Here is a 23,442-nt window from a genome sequence, read left to right as displayed (position 1 = left end):
GGGCCAATGATTTGACACAGTGTAAGACAGGGATTGAACCTGCAACCTTCTGCATGCAACTTGGGTTGGGTATGGCCCCTTCCCTGCAAAATGAATAGGAAGCTTAGCATCAGTGGCAACTTGCAGGTTTGCAGGCACCCAATAGAATTTCCCAGAGCCCATTTGCCACTACAGGAAATTATCTCGTTCAGTTGAGTCAAGCGTCAAACGTGTGCACATGTAAACTAGCCCTCAAGGTAGTTCCACCCACCTTGACAATATGTAGTTTGGGCAACAAGTTGCAGTCTGCTAACGTCATCTCATCACCATCCAGAAACTTGCGGGTGGAAGCTGCGATATCCTCCATGCTGTTCTCATCAATCTCATCAGGGAGAGGTGTATTCAGGTACTCATCCAACTTCTGCAGAGTTTTCAGAAGGCCTCTCTCCAGGGCTGGAAGAGTTAGCCAGTGAAAAAGGAAGAAAGAAAGCCAATGGTGCTGGATAAATCAATCACAGTTGAAACCTACGTACCTAACCCCCAATGGAAACAGTGCCAAGCGATCTATGAATCACCCACCAAGCCAAAAAAATGGAGAATCTGTTCACTTGGGGTGCCATTTAGAATGTGGCCCTTTCCGCCCCGATGAAGCACTCAATTTCTGCTTAAGCTCCATTACTGTTGCATATTAGTTTTTAAAGTAACAGCAGAGGGCAGTCTTCACCAACATTTCTCTCCTTACAGGAAAGAGAGCTTTGCCCCGCCTGTTTGAAAGGCCATAAAAAGAATGTAGGGTTGGAGAAGTATTTACATAACCCTGCAAAAAGAGGATATCAGAAATGCTCCTTCTCTAAGACAATCCAAGCAATGACTTCTAAACTTTAGAATGTCAAAAGAAACCCCGTGTCTACAAGTACTAATGAATCAAAGTAATGAAGGCTTTGTTGCTTCTACAGGCTAGGGCAAACAAGATTTTACACCCTTAAGCTCTGCCTCCACTGAACCCAGGAAGGTCTGCAAGATGTAGAAAAAGCAAATCCCAGATCGGATGTCATAGCGGGAGCAATGTGCCATCGAGTAAAGTTGCTCTGGCAGCATTGAGATGAATTCCAACTAACCTCTGCACATCTTGCATGGCAATTCAGAGAGAAGCATTGCCCTTAGCCTGGAATGAGAACTATGAGCCATTCTGTGGGACTGTCTGCTTTGGAATTCTCCCATCTACTGCATGCATTCTGTGTTAGTCACAACAGTGTTGTTTCCAGTTTTGAGCCAATGCTGATGTAAGTTTGACTTCAAGACAATGGCTCCCTCCCAGAAACTCCACAGGAGTAGCCTTTTCCTCCCCCGCCCCGCCCCCTCAATATCTTCAATGAGTAGGAGAATCCTTGGAGCATTTGGTGCAAAACTCCTCTGGGTGTGTGCAATACTCCCCCCCCCCACCTGCTCCAATTCAGAAGAGAAGCAGCCATTGTTTCCTGCTTGGCAGGGGGTTGGACTCGATGGCCCTTGTGGTCTATTCTAACTCTATGATTCTATGATGGGGCATGCAATGGCATTGGACACTACTTGGCAGAACAGTGAAGAAACAGGCCAGCTTATAGTCAAAGCAAATTCCTCTGAAACCAAGTGAAGTAGAGAGTCAGTTGCCGTACTCAAAGACTACTCCACAGAATTCTGGAAATTAACCTACTTGGACCTGTGCCTTCATATTGCCTTCCAACTAATGTCTAGCTACATCTGTTTCCCAAAGCTCAATGCCATCAGGATTTATTTTCAGTAATCATGGCTATGTGTATGCTGCAATTCCATGCAATTCCAGAAAAGCCACAGAATGAGATGCTTGCCGCAAAATTTTAAGAATAATCTCTAATGAAAAATAAGTTTCTAGCCCTTGTGGTTGTGAAGACTTTAAAAGGATTGCCAGTGGGTGGGACTTGAGTGCCCTATACAGCTCCTCCCCCAGGACTACAGAAGCAGAATTATGCAGAATAAAACGCGCATTTCCACATGATTTCCACAGATCACAAAATGCTGATAGCTAAACTGTAGAATGCTGATCTTCAGCACAGGGCATACATGAACTGGGACTATTTGATATATTCAGGGTTAAAGGTGAGCCTGAGACAATCCTCATCAGTAGCTCAGCCTTGCAAATGACTTAAGCAATAACCTACATGGCCAATCCACCCCTAAGCACAGTATTTTATAGGTCACAAAGGAAAAAAGCAGATAGAAAGTGAACAGAAACTGTAACCGAGTACAAAAGCCACCAAAAAAATGCACCACGGAAAAGATACTGCTGTCAATATTGTTTCCTTACAATGAGCTGCTGTATGAGGTCCCTGTGGCAAAAGGTCGCCTAGCAACCACAGATTTCTCATTTACTAGCAGGAAACATAATCCAAGGTCTATAGGTCTGTGGATTCAGTTTAAGTGCCATTTTTAGACCACCAAGGGTAACACACTGTTTGATACAAGAGGAAAAAATTGGCAGAGCTTTCAGAGAAAATGCCAATGGTAGGTACACCAGGCAATAAAAATTATGAGTATAGAATTTTCCAGCCAACTCACTAATTATTGGTGGGGAGCTGAAGCTAGAAAAATTCCACATTTTCTCAAGAGTCACAAAGGACAGATTTAGGCTAAACTAGGGACGGGGAACCTGGATCCCTTCAGATGTTGTTGGACTCCAGCTCCCTTCATCCCCAGCCACTGGATATGTGGGCAGGGGTTGATGGGAGCTGGAGTCCAGCATCATGAAGAGTGTATGTTCACCACCCCTGAGTTAAAGGAAAGTAGATTTGGCAGGATAGAGGAAAGATTTCCTAAATGATGGAAAGCTGGCCCTTGGAAAAAGCTGGCTGGGGGTATGCATCATAGCTGCATTTTTTTCAAAATCTGCTTCCTGGTGTAGATCATAGCATCCCTAAGAACCTTAGCTTTTCTAGTCTAGTGCCTTGCCCACCTCCTACACATGGCTACTGCTTAGTGTCTTTCGGATTCCATTGCTCACCTCTCTCTTTACTATCAGAAGATTGGTCTACTACAGCTTGTGGCACATTAAAGAAACTTGTTTTGGCATGAGCTTTTGTGGACCAGTGTCCACTTCATCCGATACAAGAAATGTTATCTTCAATTGACAAATACACCTACGTATAAAGCTGTGGACAGTGGGGGCACATGGCCATGAAAAAATAGAGCAGAAGGAACAGATGGACATGAATACATAAGACTAAGCAAGCGGGTGCACATATGAGCACATTTTATAGCCTACTGAGCTCATATTTCAGTATTTCCTTCTATATCTGTGCATATTTGCTTGCAGGCAAACTGAACATTCCTTTTGTGCATCTGATGAAAGGGACTCAAGAACACTTAAGGTTGTATCACTATAAATCCACTTGTCTTTAAAAAGGTGCAACAAGACATTAACTGTCTGAACCAATACTGCAAATGGATGCGCACATGTTCTAGATGACCTATCAAATTATAATCTAGCCAACTTTTTAAAATTCATGATCAAGATATGCCAAAGGGTTGGAAAAAAGAAGACCGGCTTTTTCTCTTTTAAGACACACTTTGTGTGATGTGCAACTTTTAACCTACACAAAGGATTGCAAACACAGGAACTTAGTTATGCAGTAGCAAATTCTATGGAATTGTCTTCTTTGATACTCACTAAGAAGCAGTTCCATGCTTCATGTCTGTACAATTTCACTTTAATGCGGGTTTCCTCTCCACACCCCATGCCAAATAATAATCCTTGGACAGCAGTTCCAGCAGAAAGAGCCAGCATGAGCCCAATTTATAGCTATCAAGAGCTGGCCGGAGGCACTTATGGTACAAAATTCAAACAGAAGTCGGAGAGGCAACAACTCCAATTCCATGCAAATGTAAGTTGCTAGCTTTTGATGAGGATGTGCTGTTGAATACAAATAGATGTGAATGACTGTCCTGAGGATACACAGTTGCTCTCAGAATGCAACAGCAAAAGGGCTGTTAAGCATAAGCAAGGTGGTTGCACAAACAATGACTCCAACGCTTTTTTAGCAGCTTTGGCAATTTTATGATTAACTTTAGTGGGCCATTGTTGTCAGCAGAACTTACAAAAATCTCATGAGGCCCATGCACACAGCTGGCACATCTTTTAAATGTGGAAAGCCCGGAACTTCAAATCAAGGGATGGAGAGAGGAAACAGCTGGGCCTTTGCTCAAAAGGTGGGAGTCAGTTCCAAGGACCATAATGTATTTTCCAGATGAGTGAAAGACAGAAGCTATGGAAGGACAATCCTTAGGCATAATGACAAAGGAAGTGTATTTGCCCATTTCAAGGATAAAAATTAGGGCTGAGGAAACTCGTTGAAATTAATGTCCTTCAGTGGGTCTACTCTGAGTAGGACTAACATTGGCTACAAGCCTTAGCCTTTAAAATAAGAAGCAACTGGCTGCTCATGACTACACAAACTAGGTGTGTCAGTTTTGCTGACTACCTGAGAAAAGGGCCACGTACAAAAACCACAAAGCTCAACATTTCACAGGGTCCTACAAAACTTCATTCATTTCAATAGGGCTTGCGCCAGACTATTGTTTTTTGGGGTGGTACCCCATGTATGAATCAAATGAAGTTTACCATTTAGCAGCCTCCAATGGTACCCAGAATCTGCCTGCATGAGATGATATATGCTTCCCTTTGTCTCTGGCTACAAAAGTACATTCACAGAGGTCTCATCCCACCAGGCAAGAGGGCCAGCTTTTACTTGAGGCCTCAGACCAAAGATCAATATAAAAAGTGCGGACTCCAGCATTGGCCAGACTTAGGAAATTAGAGCTGGGATAGGCTACATGAGCTATACCTTGTTTGCTTCCAAACATGAGAGCAGTTCTCGAGATCACCTGCTGCTCAGAAGTCATAAACAATGCTCTTGAATGCAGTCTCGGCAGGGCAGCCATACAGATGTTGATCCCATTGCCATTAATGCAGTGGAATCGCCCACTTCAGCCCCTCGAGGTCTAGAATAGGGCAGGAAAGCCTGTGGCTCTCCAGATGTTGCAGGTCACAAATCCTATCCCTTCCCAACTATTGGTTATGCTGGCTGGGGCTGATGGGAATTTGAGTCCAATAATATCGGGGGGGGGGGGCAGACTTTCCATGCCTGGTCCAGAAGCCTTTAAAAGCCTCACTAAGCCTTCTATTTAAATGCATGCACCAAAACACCAATGACACTGTCCCCTACTTCATTTCTTCTTCTTTTTTGCTGAAATTCTAGTTAAGAAAAAGACAATTTGATGTGGACATGTGCCAGGGGGTTAAACTCTGTCTGATTACTGCACGTTCTCTGCCACCAGTCACTTTTTCCTTTGCAGAGTTGTAAACATGCATTTGAAAGCTTATGGAGGCAACGGGGGTGGAGGTGGGAGCAGTATGGGGTAATTTGGAACACAGAAGGCACAGGAAAGATTGAGCACCTTCTGCTCCCCACTTCTCTGCTACTGCAGAAGCAGTTCTAAGGAAAGATAATCAAGGCTTTGCTGAATGTATTGCAAAACATGACATTAGCCCTTAAAGCAGTCTGTGTTTGGAAGAAACCTCTACTTGGGCAAGCTAAGAAACTGAAGGGGAAGATGGATAGCAAAGAGAGCTAATGCCACATAAACACACTCAAAAATAGATTTCCTACCTTCATTTGCTTCTGGCCTGGAATTCTTGATAAATGCAGAAAATTTAGCAAAGATGTCCATTCCAGCAGTGTTTGATTCTGGGTGTTTTGGTGAAAGCTTTGTGTACCTGAAGAGAAACATATATATATATATTTGTATATGAATTTACAGTGTGATTTCAATTGCAGCATGGCACTGTACCATATAAGTTGGGCATATTTCCTTCCAGAAAGTTTTATTACTGATGGCATATATTTGCATCATCACTTTGTAGCTACTTAATTCATCCTTCCTGCAAGCTGGGAAGAGCACAGTGGCAGCATAACTACAACCTTGTTCCTGTGTTAAGCACCTGAAAGAAACAAACATAATGCTCCAGTGCTCTTCTCAAAGCACATGGGAGAGAGTTCCATCTGCCTGAACTCACAGGAGTCATTCATTCAGTGTCAGAGGCCATCTGAAATTTTGCCAAAGCAAGCAGTGGCCAATTATATTACGCAAGAAGTGTGGTGGCTTAGAAATGCTGTTTTACCTTCGTAATGAATTCCACAGATTTGCAGAGTTAGCACATGGAGCTCTGCCCTCCCCTGAGAAATATTTAAATGGATGCAACTTTTTAAAATACATTGCCACTTGAGCAGCAAACCGTTTAGAATTTTGTCCAAGTACCAGATCTGCCCATATTTTTGACAAGCCTTCAGAAACATGTTTAGCGCTGAAGTTATATTCCAGAAAGTCCCAATATGCACATAGTGAGACAATTTCAGTATTTCTTCCATTAAAAAAAGGGATAACCCCTTGCTCAACTCACCTTAGAATAAATATGGGTACATCTAAAATTCTGATTTAAGCTAGTTGTGAAACAGTGACTGATTTCTAAAAAGCTATCAACCAGGACACTGAATACCCACCTTGACATCCTAGGGTCCACTCATTTTAGCTGACCCTCACAACCAGTCACTGTTTGTGATCGCCATATGGGCTTGTGGTGAGTTTTGAAGGTGTGCCAACAACTCTAATGCCCAGTGTGACTGGGAGAGCAAATTCCCTTCTCTCCCAGGAATCAGGCTATGCAAGCACTGAGCCACAGAGGTGCTGGAGAGCCTCAAAGCTCTGCAAGATGTCACTGGCACTGTGCCACTTAAGAGACACAAGGTCTGGGAGACTCCCTCCTCCCTCCCTCCCATGAGGCAGTAGAAGGATGAAGAGGAGGGGAGGAAATCACTCAGACCATGCAGAGAGGCATCTCATTGCCTTCAAAGTCTGTCCAAAGTTCAGCATGAGGACAGAAATCTCAGGAGATTTCTTCAGAATTAAAGAGAAGATACCAGTTGCAGGCAAATTTGTGGGCCATGTTGGAAAAGAAAAATACAGTGAATTGGTTACTAGTCTGTAAGGAAACTACTGCATTTCTCCTTATGAAATTCAAACAGAACAAGAACACCCCTACGTACACTTAAGGAGTTTGTAAATGCTAAGGAAAATTATTGTGGAAAACAAGACTTTAAGTGAAGAAGATAGACTTGGTTTTATCCCAAGTATCGGCAATATCAGTAATGCCAACTTCATGTTGAGTTTTAAGATGGCAATCGCTGGTGATCATCAATCCCCTTTGGTCTCTCCTTTTACAAGGGAATGAAGACACAAAGACTCTTTTCTGTTCAGACCTGCTTCCCAGTCTGTTGCGTTTAATAATTTTCAGGTCACAGAAATGCTTAACCAAGAGTTAACTTTCGGATCCGATCCTTGCTCACCCTAGCAGGAAAGAGCAATGCCAAGAGTGCAATAGCCCAGGGGTTTGGTGAGAAGTTTGATGGGAAGGAAGAAAAGGGGGGGAGTCAAGGCAACGGAGCAGCTGACTGGTGTGGCTGCATGACCTGCTTGGCTGAAGCAAACCCCATGGTCAGAAATTTGAAATCCTATGCATTTCGCCTCTGTTGCACAAAGATACCATAGATACAGCTTCGATAGGGTAGGAACAGCTTTTTGGCCCTAAGCCTGTAATAATGTACAGTTGCCATCTCTTATTGCTGATGAAGTAAGCTTGCAACTAACTGGCATAAAGAGTACATAGCAATATAGAGGATTAAGCAGTACCATCCTGAGAATTGGCAAAGACCACCACCAGCAAAACAGCTTTCTGCAATACACCCACCCTCATTAGTGACACTTACTTGGGTGGGCAGAGGACATCTTCGAGAAATTCTTCAATTTTGTTCACATCCGTCTTCACCTCATTGTTAAATGTTATGAAGGGCGGGTGAGTCCCCGGTGCCAAGTTCTGAAGGTCTGCAGGTTTCCTGCAAGAGTAGAGTTGTCTACATTAAAACTTTCAGTATGTTGAGCAATTCCAGCAGAGTCATAGTTAGTGCTATCAAGAGCATAAGAGCCTGCTGAATCAGGCCAGTGGGCCGTCTAGTACAGCTTTCCTGTTCTCACAGTTGCAAACCAGCTACCTATAGGAAGCACACACAAGCAAGATCTGAGCACAACAACCCTCTCCCCTCCTGTGGCTTCAAGCCACTGACATTCAGAAGCATTACTGCCTCCGGCCATTGAGGCAGAGCACTGCCATCCTGGCTACTGGCCACTGATGGCCTTACCCTCCATGAATTTGTCTAATCCTCTTTTAGACATAAGGCAGTTATGGCCCAAGCACTCTGGGGAAACCATTTTTAACCTGAGATAAATTAGGAAAATTTAAGGCCTGGGGGTGTCCCTGAGGTAGAAGTTGCCTCCGCTGGGAATCCAGAACTCCAAGGACTTTGCCAGCAGGTTTGATAGAGCACAACATATCCAACCAGAGATATGCTGCACAATTTTACTTTTAAGGACTACGTAATAAAATCTTCAAACTAATTTGGAAAGCTAGAAATGTCTTTATTATTCAAGCTGGGAAACGGTTTATAAACCTGTAAGAGAAAAATCAGTAAAATTATGATCAGCTCTCTGTGCTTGCACTGCCATAGGACGTGTCATATTCACCCATAAGCTCACTTTACGCCTTGCATTGCACATTTCTTAGATGCATGCAGGTAACATTTAACGTGATGCATCCTATCTGGCTCAAGGCGGGGGCACAGCTTTGGCTAACTGGATTTTTGAGGTTCCACCCACCTACACCTAAACGCATCTGTATGGTGCCATGAAGACTGCGTTCTGCTGATACAGGCTCTGTTGTCTTAATCTCTGTTCCACAGGAAGTACAACATACGCACACAAGCAGGCTAACACAAGGAGAGGAGCTCCATTGTGGGGGTTGGTCTGTTAAGCCAAAACACATTTAGCACAATGTGCAAGAGCAGGTTATGACATCAAATTTGGGACTAGAGCTACTCCTCTAGGGGAAATATTTAGTTACTATGCTCCAGCCATTAATCTTCCCTCCAACCGACAGTAACACTTCCCTAGCTCAAAACAATTTCACCACCCAGGGCAAGTGTGGATTTGTTTGGCACAGTCCTATTTCAAGAGACTGTAGTGGCAGTTAGACCTGCAGGGGGAAAGCAATCCAGGCTCCTCAAAGCAGACACTCAGCTGCCATCAAGCCTGCTTCCTTCTGGGCCAGGCTGGGCCTCCTTTCCCCCAACACAGATTTAAAGGAGTTACAGGAAGGGGCAAACTGCTTTGAAAGTTTGTGTGCACTGGGGAATTCAGTGACAGTGAGATCAGACAGACACTGAGAAGTTTGGACTTTTTAAAAGGGGGGATATGGGAGTTATTGGAGGAAAGGTGCTGTTAGTGGACATACAGTGGTACCTCGCAAGATGAATGCCTTGCAAGACGAAAAACGCGCAAGACGAAAGAGTTTTCCGCTTTTTGAGTCGTTCCGCAAGACGAATTTCCCTATGGGCTTGCTTCGTAAGACAAAACGTCTTGCGAGTTCTTGCGAGTTTGTTTCCTTTTTGTTAAAGCCGCTAAGCCGCTAATAGCCGTGCTTCACAAGACGAAAAAACCGCAAGACAAAGAGACTCGCGGAACGGATTAATTTCGTCTTGCGAGGCACCACTGTAGTGAAAGGAACATTAATGTTGCAGTTGCAATTTTCAGTGGTGTACAAAGGCTTTAAAAGGAGATCAAAGCAGGAGTAGAGAGTGGGAGCCTGTACAGAGAGGTAAGCTGCCTTGAATCACTGGGAACAAACAGGCAGACTATACTGTACACCTGAATAGGATTTTCAGTCAACATCCTGCAGCAGGTGGCTGCTTCCAGTTTTGTGAAGCAGGGGCAAAACCTCAGACACTGGAGGAAGCTGTTGGCACTGCTGTGGCCTTTTCCACCTTCGCTAAATAATTCTGGTTGTCACAAAGTGAATCAGTCTTACATCAGTACTTTCTGCTGCAAAACATGCAAAGGGCAGAAGTAAATTGTGCATATACGCATCTTTAAGTCCCTACATATATCCCTTCAGGGGGACCCCAATTAAGCTAGATTTCTCCACATGCACATAGTTGGGCACTTAATAATGTATATACACATGTCTTTTGCTTCCACACTTTTGCATGTTGTGCTAACACCACAATAAAGCTTAGCTGATGCTTCCTGCAACAATAATGTCTAGTGCTGCCCTGGATTATTTCCCATCTGAGGCACACACACAATGCCCATCTGACCTGTACCACCTACACTGGGAAACTCTGTAGAGACAGCACTACCGGTAAAGTGAACCGCCGGCATTGATTAGGCGTAAGAAAATCACCTTCCCACCATCATTCCAGTGGTAAAAATCTGGCAATCACTCAGTGATGCAAAAGAAAAAAGTACACCTTTCATGTCCAGCTTAGCTGACTTTCCCACATTTGAGGTTCGGTGAGGGATGCTCAGTCAATCATGAACTGACCTCAGCATTGCACTTTGCAGGGTATTAAGCCAGCATTTTAGTAAGCCAGAAGCACACAAGATCTTCACACAAAACCAGTTTTAGAATTTAGCACTGAACCAGACATGCAGCAAGCAGGACAGGCAGAAGCTTGGTACAACAAATGGCCTGAAAAGCCATGGGGAGCTGAACAGATGTATAAACTAACAAGCAAAACTAAAAGGGGAAAAGAATCAACACAAGGCAGCCACCAGACCTCTCCTCTGAACAGGGGAAACTTCGAAAGCAAGCACAGCCACAGCTTGATGTCTTGCCATTATTCCCATCTGCTTAGAGTTTTCAAAGAATGAGAAAACAGGGCTCTCCAAAAAAACAAGGTGTCCCATGCCAAAGCTAGACTTAAGTTATCAAAAAGTGCTGATCAGGCACTGCTTCTTCACCCCAGGATCCCAGGTATAAACGGATACACACAAGTATTATCAGAGACTGGACTAATTCAGCCATCCTACAACTGTTATCTTGGGATTCCACCCAGCAGCCTAATTTTTTGCATGTTAGGGTTTGTTTTCATATCCTCCACCTCCACCTCCCGAGTGCTAGTTTGGTTAATAATTTGGAAAACTCCAAAGCTTACTCAGTATTTGGGAGACAATTTTGTTGGTCCTACCTAAAAAGTATTGCCCAGCAATAATAGGCCTTTCTTTTACACGCTAGTCATGCCATTTCTTGGTAGATGAATTTTGTGCAATGTTACACCAAAACCACTATTCAGTAATTCAGGAACACAGGAAGCTGCCTTACATTGAGTCAGACCACTGATCCATCTAGCGGCTAGTCCAATTCAGCCTCTCCCAGATTTTTGTTTCATGGCAGAGAATAAGAGCAGAACATTCAGCTGCCACAAACCTGCCCTTAACTGTGTGCACACACTCAAAGTGTTCCTAATTTGTCCTTCTCCAAAAGCTGCTGAGATTTGTGAGTCAGTTTCATACCTTAAGCAGCTTAAGCTTCAATTAAAACACTGCTGTGTACACCCACAATAATTACAGAAAATTACTGGAGTGGCTCTCCTCCAATTTCTCCCATTGGTTAGAGGAGGTTCTTTTCAGATGGGAAAAATAGTGGCAAATCATACCTCTCAGGTGTGAAGGGTGCATTCTGTTCTGGGAGCAGGCAAGACCAAACCCTCAGCAAATGTCAAAACAAGTTCTGAAAGGGGGTTGGGCTTCTGGCAAACTACACCCCCTCTCCAAAAACAAGCAAATTAAACCTACTGCTGTCACAATCCCCCTTAAGCATCCTCAACAGAGCTAGTCAGTTCCCTTACAGTTTCCTTTACCCCTTCTTCCCTGTTGGCCACACCTGTTTATGTTGCATGTTTGCACCAGTCTAAATGAGCTTTTAGCAAAACACATCTGGTGCTAGTGATGTCAAATTTATTATTATTATTATTATTATTATTATTATTATTATTATTATTATTATTATTAGGAATCTGTAGCATCTTCTTTCCAAACCAATCCTTCTGGCACCTGGCATAAAACTGAAGCATCTTTCCACTCTGCTTTCCAATGCAAAGCATTTAGGGTGTTAACCAGAGAACAACAGAAAGTCACTCTGCACCAGAGAATTATGGTCAATGTCAGCTCCCAGTTTAACACCATGGGTTCAGGCTGTGTGGGTGGCTCCCAACTTTGTTATGTAGAAGCATAGCAAAACCATACCCTGCATCTCTAGGGATAGTCTAGTACTGTTCTGGCTGAGGTAGAGGACGTTTTTAAGGAAAGGAGAGAGAATGTGAAATAAGCGTATGCGAGTAATCATATTACTCAAAAGTGTGCATGATGTCTTAGCCTGGCGGCCTAATTCAAAGACATTGCAAAGTTTGTACCAGTCTGCCTGCCAACAGATACTAGTATACATAATAGGTGTGCAAGAGCCTGAAAGAGCCAACTCTCATCCCATTTACAAAAAAACCTCCCCTGCCTGGAGGCCAATCTTACTCACCACAAGCGAGTGCTCTTTAAGCCTTTCCTATGGCACACAGCTGAAACCGCATCCATTTAACAGGAGTTCCCACCCACGCTGCAAGTGATGCAGCTGTATGGGCCACAACTGCCATGCTGTAACTACTAACTCGTCTTCTGTGCATCCATGGGAAGGGAACCTGTCACTATACCACTATACCACTGTCACTATACCAGCCTTGTATTTAACAATTTAAATTCATTGTGGGAGACTGCATTGAATTCCATGTAGGGAAGTGAGCAAGCTGGCAGTGGAGGAGGGATGGTTTCTGTGAGAACTGCAGAAGGACAAACAGCCTCTACTGCCAAAACCATCATAGAAATGCAGCAGGCTGGCTAGGGATGGAGCAGGACCCCTCCATCCGTCTGCTTGCTAGGAGGTCATTTTTGTTTTATTTAGTTTTCACTCGTCTGCTCAGAGGTAGTAGCTTACATTTCATTTTTAGTCGATACGGCTGTCCCCAAGTGGTGGTGGTAGGTTGGGCAACTCACAGTGTGTGGATCCCACCACTGCCTTAGGTACAGGGCTGGGAAAGTAGCTCCTATTCACACACACACACACACACACACACACACAAACACACTCCAGGGATGGCCCCAAATGGAAGAGGCAGCCAATCCTCCTCTGTGACCAGCATAGCATGCAGCCTATTAACAGGTGAGTAAAAACAACAACAACAAATATATGCAGGTTTACAGCTTTTGTGGGCTATTTACACAGTTACCGTTTATTTATGGCAGGCATAGGCAAACTCAGCCCTCCAGAAGTTTTGAGACTACAATTCCCATCATCCCTGACCACTGGTCCTGTTAGCTATGGATGATGGGAGTTGTAGTCCCAAAACATCTGGAGGGCTGAGTTTGCCTATGCCTGATTTATGGCATTGCACATACAGCTCTCAATATACAATGTAAATAACTCAATATTAGCAGCTAAAGCGGTTAAGATACAAAAAACAACTCCAGATAAATTTAAAAACAATACGAAGCAGACACCCACAGCAGAGACATATTCATCCAGCTGGGAAAGCTGGTTGGGACGGAAATGTCGTCAATTGTTTCTGCAAAGTGCAGGTTGTGGGTGCCTGTCGTGTCTCAACAAGAACACTGTTCTATATACTGGAAACCCTGCTCTGATTTACATGCAACAAAAGCCCCAAGCTTGCACCCCATCCTTCCTCCAAGAAGCTCAGAGAAGGATACAGGATTTACCCCAATGTCTTCTAATAGCCCCGTGAGACAGATTCAGCCTAGGTATTGACTGACTTGCTCAAAGCCACACAGGGAGCTCCATGAAGCAAGTAGGGTTTTGAACCTGGATTTCACACATCTGCTGTCTCTTATGACACTGGCTCTCACCTGAGGCAAGCAAGATAGACTGGAGTAGTTGGGAGCAAGAGGCCAGTTCTTAAAGAGACTTAATAAAATACTTAAGAATCCGGGCTATTACCCAACTCGGAGTGAAGTATAAGACAGAGATGGCCAAAAGAGGACAAAAGCAAGTTTTGTGTGTCTTGGGTGGAGGCTGTTAAGCCCAAAAAAAGTAACAAACAACAGTGACCTATGGAACATTGCTATAAATACCCTGGTAAAAAGAACTTCCATTTCTTCCAGGCTAGTAAAGAGGGAGTGGCTCAAGCTGAGAGTCATTATAGCATGCGTCACTTGGTGGTGGTTGGTTTTTTTTTTAAGATTCACTGGACAAGTGCCCAGACAATATGCTGGCCAGAGTTATAAAAAGGCAGCCAATGGGACAGGTTATACATTTGTAACAGACAAGTTCCACTAGGTTCGCACTAGAACAGATGCAAAGTTAACTTGCTTAACCTCAGACCCAAGTTGGGCAATTCCTTCTCCACAAACCTACAGCTACATCCCTCCACCAATAATCCCTAGTGATCTTAACCTGATGGTGGGACAGCCTCCATTAGGGTCTACAGCAGGGGTAGGGGAACCTGTGGCCTGCCAATTGTTGCTGGAATCCAACTCCCATCAGCTCCAGTCAGCATAGTGAAGAGAGAAGAAATGGAAGCTGCAGTCCAGCAACCTCTGGTTGAGCATTTAACCATTAACAATCAGGAACCATTGAGGATATGGTTCCTCTAACCCAGGGGTTGGCAACCTAAGGCCCATGGGCCGCAAGCAGCCCACAGGGGTAATTTAGCTGGCCCACGAGCCACCCCTGAACCGAGCCGCCCGCTCAGCGAGTCCCCACGCACTGCGCTAAACCGACTCACTTCCGCAGCACCGGAAATCACATCTGCAGAGACGCACAGGCGCAGATGCCGGAAATCATGGGCGGGCGGGCGATCCAGCCCACAGAGGGATCTCCACTAGAGTGAACTGGCCCAGGCAAGGTAAGCCTTGCTGACCCCTGCCCTAATCGCTAACTGGTCTACCGGGGGCTCATCATAATTCTTCCCCATTGCCACTTCAGCAACAGCAGCAGTGTGTAATCATGTGGGCTGACCGATGAAGAGTCAGACTCGTATCAGGTGGCTGGATTCTGCTTAACAGGGGCTCAGGGGTTGCAAGAGTTCATTTTTGAACCTCTCTATTCTACACCTCAGCAGCATCCCTAAATGACATAACCAAGTCAGTAGGTTAGACAACTGGTTTCAAGATTTCTACCTTCAGGAAACTTGCTTCAATTTAGTGATGGCCACCAACTGGGGTGGCTTTAAAAGATTTGACAACTTTATGGATGACAAGACTATCAATGGCCCCCAAAGCCACAATAGCTATGTTCTCCCTTCACAGTTTGAGGCAGTATGCCTCTGGAGACCATGCAGAGGAAGGGCTGTTGTCCTGCTTATAGGCATCCCATAGACATCTCATTAGCCACAGTAAGAGCAGGATACTGGAGTAAATGCCCCATTGGCCTGATCCAGGAGGGCTGCTCTTATGTTCCTATTTTGTTTACCAAGTAAAACCTTTCATTATTTGCCAAAGACTCCTTGCAACTTGGAAAGGGATCCTGCTAGGAGCAATCTCAGCTTGCTAGGCCTGTTGGCCTCCACTTTAGCACTTTTGTCATGCCAAATGCACCCTAGAATACAGCATGTACATTGAAAAGAACATGTACTAAAGCGGAAGTAAACTATCATGCATGCTTTCCTGAATGTTATTGCTGACAGAGAAGCTTCCAGACTTATGGGGAATGCCAGGATTTCCTGGAACACCATCTGAAAAGTACTTGCTCAAGGATTTTGGAGGTGGGGGTTCATTTCATTTTAAAGAAAGTAGTCCTCAAGCATTTTTTTAAAAAAAAATCAAAGCCAAAAGCTTGCCCTGCATTCTCGAACAAATTCTGCACACTGCAGCTATGCTCTGGCCAACAAAAGAAGTCTAATTCTTGCACACAAACACAAGCTGCATTCCTGAAGAGGGAAAAGAATGAAGCCTCTGTCTTTACTGACTACAGAGAAGCAGAAAACCTATGAGCACTTGGGGGGGGGGGCGCTAAGCGTGTCTCCATTTAGTCCACACATATTTTTGCTTGTGGCCTTAGCTACTAGCAGAATTTAACTGGAAATAACCTCTTGTTAGCAGCGCTATATTTAACAAGACTGCACAAAGGAAAAAGCATGTCACAGAACAACAAGCTTGCAAGATTTAAGTTTTTCCTGTGCCCCACAATTGCTTGCTTGTGAACTTTTGTACCGGGAAGAGCCCAGCACAATGTGAAGTCCAAATCCTGATCTCGTTAGCAAAAGAAAAATAAATTTTGAACCTCATTAACAGAGCTGTAATACAATACAAGCAGAAGAGCAGTTGTGAATAGCTACCTTATTAAGATAATATTAAGTGGCTTATAAATGCCTTAAATAAAAATATCATTCAATGAAATGAGCACAGAAGTACAAACATGGCAGGCAACCACACTAGTCTGAGCTATTTTCCTAAAGTCCAAGTCATCATTCCCTTCAACAGGCACTCAATTAGCTGAGTTGAGAAGAATCTTGGGAACTGTAGTTTAAGACTGCTAGGAATTGTAGCTCTGTGAGGTGTAAAGACAAAATCCTTTTACAAAGGATATGCCACAGAGGCTGTGCAGATGATGAAATATAATTCATTAGCTTTTGACAGCAACTATTCATGCAGGTTATTCAGAGAATTGGAGTACTGTGGTACCTCAGGTTACATACGCTTCAGGTTACAGACTCCACTAACCCAGAAATAGTACCTCGGGTTAAGAACTTTGCTTCAGGATGAGAACAGAAATCATGCTCCGGCGGCATGGCAGCAGCAGGAGGCCCCATTAGCTAAAGTGGTGCTTCAGGTTAAGGACAGTTTCAGGTTAAGTACGGACCTCCGGAAGAAATTAAGCACTTAACCCGAGGTACCACTGTACTGTTTACATCTTCCAATTTTCCACATAACATATCCTTGCTTCAGTTATTATGTCTGATATTAACTCTCCGATACAGAGGTTTATAAATCTTCAAGATGTCAAGAAAGTAATCGCACAGGGTTTATCTCCCAGCAACAGCAGCTAGAATCTGCTGTGTAGGAAAGAAGACCCTATTACTTAAATCTCTCAAAGATAACCAGATATAAAGTAGAAATGTAAGGGAATGTCATGTTTCCTACCTTTTCAAGTCAACTGTTGTTACACTAAATACCACTCCTTTCAGCCAAAGAATCATGAAGAGTCTCTGAGAAAAGGGGCAGTTGCCTATGCTTTCACCATCACTTCCAGCCTGCGAAAAGAGGAGGAAAAAACATTAATACAAGTGCACCAGATGCCCAGATCCATTTTCTGTCACCCATTAGCAGTGATGTGAGCTTCAAGAACAGTTTTGAACTGAAAAAAATTCATTTGCAAACTGAAGGTAATTTGCATGGGGAAATTTGCATCAGGATTTAAAAAAAAAAACTTTTCACTGGATTTTGTAAACAAGGATCATAGGAATAACAAACAATACAAATAAAAGACCAAGTCTTCTCACGTTATTTGTATATCACAAAAATAGCATAAACATTAGTAATAATATCCATATGGTTCATAGTTAAGGTTTGTTCATGTGCTGGTTTAAACAAAAACAAATGGGGAACAGGATAGAACTGAGTTAATAGGTAACATTCAACACCGAACAGCTGAAAACCTAATCAGAAGCCCTTGTGGTTGTGCTTAGATTAAGCATGAGTAAAAGCCACTTTTCCTATTATGTTACCAACAACACAGTATAAAGTGTTGGTCTACTGATGAACCGGGGGGCGGCGGGGGGATTTAAATCTAGATCAACCAGATTGAGCCAAATGTTGATGTGGGGAGATTATTCACTTTCTGGAATACTGGCATGTGCTATGAAATTAAACCATGGTAAATACCAAGGTAAAGTCATTTTTTTTCTTTATCTGTCCATGTGTCAACTGTAGGTTATTTGTAAATCTCTCATGGAGGGCTGTTTTCCAAACTGTTTTGTACTAAATGTCTATCGTTGTGCCAGAAAGGGTTTCCCAGTGTCGGGTTATATTGTGTCTCGCCATTTGTAATAAATGTCTTATTAATTATTTATTAAATAAATCCAGATTATTTTCTTAAACTATATTTAATAAAGCTAATTCTGGCCTGACTTCTAATTGTTGCTTTGTTGGTTTATCAATTTCTTGGAATATCAAATTCCAGAAAGGCTGGATTTCCATACATTCCCACCACATGTGGAGATATGTACCAAGTGTGAGGCAGCACCTACAGCAATGTGGTGGCGCCAGGATGGATCACTGCCAGCTTCCTAGGGGTTAGGTACCACCTGTATGAGTTTCAGGGTTAATTACTGCTTGCCAAGATAGACTAAAAGGGGTTTTCCATCAGAAAATTAGAAATTTTCCCTAGAAAGATCCCCTAGAGTTGGGGTAGGAAGCCTCAGGCCTAGAAATAAATATTGCCCTTGGGACTCTCCCTGGGCCACACCCCTCAGTGGTCCTGCTTCACCCTCTCCCTTAAGTGTTTTGGCCTAAACTGAATTGTGTCCCTGAAGTTGGATAACCACTGGCTTTAGAATGGATTGAATATAGCCTACTGTACTACAGTGTGCCATCTGCCCACTTTTGCCTCTGGCCATGCCAACTACTGGTATGTGGCCCCACAGAAGATTGCCCATGAGGAAATGCAGCCCTCAACTGAAGGAAGTTCCCCATCCCTCCCCCCGAGTGATCTCATTTAGCACACTTAGTTTTCTTTACTAGAAAGAAGCAAAGTAACAACTTTGAAACTGCCAGACTTGTCTACTATTGTATTTGCAATTGGCATCCATCCATTGTTATGAATGAACTTATGAAATGGAAAAATAAATCACTGAAAATTTTTCCATCCCACATCACTGCCCATAATTAGAACAGGTGACTCAGTAGATAGGGTAAGGACCAGAAAGTTGCAACACAAGTAGTTTCATCCCAAGAGAAAGGAGGAGGGATCAGCCCCTTGTGTAGCATTTCCTCCAAGAGAAGAGACTAAAAAGTTAACGCCTTTGAAAGATTAAAGGAAGCCTCTGTTATCATCAGCACTGTTTCAGCTCAATAAGCAGCTTGATAGATAGTAATTCTAATTTAATATTGAAACCTTTGGTGATATATTTAATAGTATCTGCCTGTTTAGTGGTATCACAAGGTGGGAAGGACTCAGCCAATATAACCGTGGATCACTGGCGCTAGGTAGCTTTACAAATTGCTATTCTAGAAAAACTGACTTATCTTATCTTAAGAGAAACTGTGGGCTTGGAATATCATGTGGCAGTCTTTTCATAATTGCCTTTGTAACGCAGAGGGAAAGTAGCGAGGATGAGTTCTCTTTCCTTTTTACCAGTTCTTTGTTATTTTTGTACCAAACCTGCTATATTACTGTGCATGTAATACTAGTATTTTAGAATTTATAAAGCAGTTTGATAAAGCTCACCACCTACCAGTGTGCCTTAGTTAGCTCACTGAAAAGTCAGTCTGAGATGACAGCCCAAAGACGGAAAGCTTTCTACATGCATCAATATCAAGACTGGTGAAACTTGTGACCCACCAAGTCAAACACAGCTCAGAAAAGCCTCCAGGCACCTTCTGGTTTTGGTGCCTGCTTAAGAATGAAAAACAGGGTGGTATACAGAGCACCATGCAAACCACAATACATGGCTGAGGGGCTGCATTTTGCTTAGTAGGTCACAAGTTGTGCTGAAGGCAAGCCTACTCAACTGTGTGATCCAGAAACTCTTACCTGGGGGGGGGGGTCATGTCATGGTAGCCCTTGCTTCTCTGACACACACATGCACACTTCTTTCAGACCATGCTGTGGTGCCTCTGCCCCCGGTGATATAGGTCTAAATATCTGAAGCCATATTTTAGGTATTCATTGCTTTAATCATGTGCTTATTTGTCCAAATCCACAATGTATAAAGATAGCTTTCGCCGAAGCAAAAAAGCAGCCAGCAACTGAGAAATGGGAAGTGAGACTTACAGAAACATGAAGGCCTCTGACAAATTTAGCAGAAATGGGCAGAGACTGGAAAATTACTATGACTGTGCCAAGAACACCCAGGGATTTCCAACTCCCAAAACCAAAGGGCTGGAAAGGGCATGAAAATCTAGTCCAAACCGTGCTCTCTGCATGCACTGACACACACTATTCTATAAAGCCATAAGCTCCAAGTAACCACTTCCAAACTACTATCCAGACAAGTAGCATGAATAAGCTGCTCAAACCAGATGTGCCTGAATAATAAAGTGATTTCAGGAGGACAATCTAGATGCCCCAGCAAAGTGAGTCAAGAGGAGGAAGGCATAAAGCTTTAGAAAATGCTTTCTAGATTTCCAATTAGAACAAACTTGCTACTTCAGTGGCAATCTTTCTCTCTTTTTTTTTTAAAAAAAAAGCTCTGAAACTGTCTAGCCTGCTTCACCAGATTAAGAAGATCTCTCTGGAGTATCATCTAGCCCAGGTATAGGCAAACTCAGCCCTCCAGATGTTTTGGGACTACAACTCCCATCATCCCTCACCACTGGCCCTGTTAGCTAGGGATGGTGGGAGTTGTAGTCCCAAAACATCTGGAGGGCCAAGTTTGCCTATGCCTGATTCTAGCCCATGGGTGTGCAACCTATGGCCCTCCAGATGGTGTTGGACTACAACACCCATCATCCTTGGCCACTGGCCATGCTGACTGAAGCAGATGGGAGCTGAAGTTCAACATCTGGAGAACCACAGGTGGCCCACCTCTGCTCTAGCAGGTGGCCTTAACTGGCAACTGGTCTTCGTTCCATTTTAACTCTTCCCCCTTGAAGTGACATGTTGGGAAAGCAGGTCTGCCTTATTCCACCTATTATGCCTCTATTTTTAATCCAAAGTATTTCACATGTTTATTAAAAGGCATTATGAAGATTACTACTGATATCCCAAGAGACGAATTGCTTCTCAGGAACTACCTTGTACTTCTTGATCAACGTTGGGAAAAGGGCTGCTACTACATTCCTAAGGGAACACGAAGTTTATTAAATCCATACAGAGCTGCTTTAATGAGCCATTGGTTAGCAAACCTTTTATTAAAAAGCAAACTGTAGTGTATCCAATTGTCTAGATGAGATTAGAATTGGACTAATAAAATGACGCAAAACTTCAAAATTTAATATGAAAAAAGGGCCATAGCTCAGTGCTAGAGCATTTGCATGGTGAAGGCCCCAGGTTCAATCCCCAAGACCACCAGGTTTGGCTCAGAGACCCCTGCCTGAAATACTGGCTTCCAGTCAAATGGATCCAGTGGTTTGATATAGTACAAGGCTGTTTCCTATGTTCCTACATGGGTGGTGCTGGGACACATGGCAAAAAGCAAAACAATGCAAAATCTGGATTTAGTGTGTTTCCTCATTCCAAAATTAATTACTGCCATCTCTAGTATATCTGGATAACTGAAGAGAATACTACTACAAACGTTTTGGTAGGGATGGCAAAGGACCAGGTGACAAACACAGCACCTGACAACCCACAAACGTAACACGTTATTTTTCATCATGACAAAATATACTTTACCCATAAACAATTACATCAGTAGTTTTAAGAACAGCAGCACTTTTGTATCCCAGGATGACACAAGGGAGGGAGTTATTTTAATGCTAACAGCTTGCAGATGTAAAGCATTCTGGAGAATCTCTGGAATCTGAAACTTGTTAAGTGAAATAGTTTCCAAGAAGCACTCTTCCAAAACAGTTTTAAAGCAGTGCAATACTGATGGAATACTTTTCCTGAATATTCTGGAAAGGGCAAGCAAAAATTCTAAATACTAATTAACACTATGTTACAATGAGCTTCTTCCAGAAGTCCCATCATCAATATACTGTCAGAAAATAAATATTAAACATGGAGTTATTAATAATAAAAGATATAGCCCAGTTCTTGCACCACCTCATTTTGGCACAAAGCAATCAGGCCCTGGTTATGGTCCCCCCCCCCCAGCAATGGGACATCTAAACACATTTCCCAACTCCTATTCCCCAGTGTATACACAGTATGTACATCCAGGCAGTGGGTCCAGGCAGCCAATAGCAATACAACTGCTCCTACCTACATCAGTGGGTAATCTTTTTCAGTCTGAGGGCCACTTTCCCTTCTGGACAACCTACAAGGGACCACAGGTCAATGGCAAGTGGAGCCAGAAACAAAAGTGGGCCCAGCAGTTTTACCCTTGAGTATTAGTCTTATTTCCACACACACACACACACACACACACACCTCTGTCCTCTATCCAGACAAGCAAGAAGCATGATTGGAGTTCAAGGACACATCCTAGCCAGGCAAAACCACTCAAGGAGGATGAAAGCAGGGCCCGAGGAAAGTCCCAAGGGCCAAAGGGGGAAAGAAGAGAAATGAAAAAAGCAACACAGGTTGGGAATTGCAAGTATGCATCCCTTCCATGGTAACCCCCACATTATCAAAGAGCCCCCTTGTAAAGAAGAGAAAGGCAGACAGGTTCAGGGTTAGACTATGATTGGCCCTGCACTGATCAGTATTTACTCATTAACTAAATTCTTTAAAATGAGCATTTTCCTTCAATGTTAATGTCTTAGAAGATACGGAAACCTCTCACCAAAACAATAGCTTGAATCCAAAATATAATCCAGACCTAGTTCCAGATATGAAGCCTTCAGGAAGCCACTGCATTTTTATGAACTCAGAAAGCCTTTTCCCCATCTGTATTCCCCAAGTGTACTTTGAACACAAACCATAAGAAGAATGTTAAAGGCATGCCAAGAAAAATTTGGCTTCAGCGCACAAAACTGATTCTGTCTACATTCAAGAGCCATTTTTGCAGGATACCTGCAACCATGACAGGTATAAAGCTTGTTAGCATCGGTTTCTGGGGAGAAAATGCCAACAAAAAAATTCTAGCTGTTTTTAAAAAGTATGTTTGAACAAAAATTAAAACAAACCAGAGTTTTGGAAGCCTGAGAACACCCAAAAGAGAATTTCGGCAGTCTTCAGGGGTTCTCAAGTAGTTAGAATCAATTGCACATTTCAGTAAAAGGTGTTCAAAAAGGCAGACTCAATGAGCCATTTGAGCTACATAATTGTAAGAAATTGTGCGACAGCTATAAGAGATCTGAGACAATAATGTTAATAGTTCCATTTTCCAGAGTGTTTTATGCTTGCAGAGTAATGAAGTGGGTTGTATTTATGCACATTTATACAGCTCACTGTAGTTTTACATTAAAGTCACCTTCTCCATTTCATATTGCACTTAAAACACAACAGTAAGAAGTAAAACAGAAGTCTTTCCTACTGTGGACAATAAAAAGAAAATGAGGCATATCTGAAGACTTCCTGGGAAATCTCTGTTCAAACTTGGGAGTCCTGCTGCTTCCACGTGTTCACCACCCCCTCCTCACATGGTTTAGTACAGAAGTAGAGGTTCCATATGCTACTAAGACAACACAGGCCAAGCAAATGATTTCAGCAGCAACCACAGTGACATGTGCTTGACT

The 23,442-nt window shown here is 43.2% G+C and overlaps 1 protein-coding gene across 1 annotated transcript in view; it reads right to left on the bottom strand.

Annotated features, from left to right (window-relative positions):
* CLIC4 (chloride intracellular channel 4) overlaps positions 1–23,442 on the bottom strand; it is a 45,861-nt gene that overhangs the window by 6,012 nt on the left and 16,407 nt on the right. Inside the window, exons 2-5 of the mRNA XM_083511876.1 lie at positions 17,080–17,189; positions 7,815–7,940; positions 5,661–5,767; positions 251–432 (exon numbers count right to left, since the gene is read on the bottom strand). Coding sequence (XP_083368002.1) covers positions 251–432; positions 5,661–5,767; positions 7,815–7,940; positions 17,080–17,189 — 525 coding nt within the window. The remainder of the gene's footprint in view (positions 1–250; positions 433–5,660; positions 5,768–7,814; positions 7,941–17,079; positions 17,190–23,442) is intronic.

Source organism: Podarcis liolepis (assembly GCF_965112155.1).
Source record: "Podarcis liolepis genome assembly, chromosome: 7".
Lineage (NCBI taxonomy): Eukaryota > Metazoa > Chordata > Lepidosauria > Squamata > Lacertidae > Podarcis > Podarcis liolepis.
Note: the sequence above shows the minus strand (reverse complement) of the source record. Positions and strands in the feature narration are given on the sequence as shown.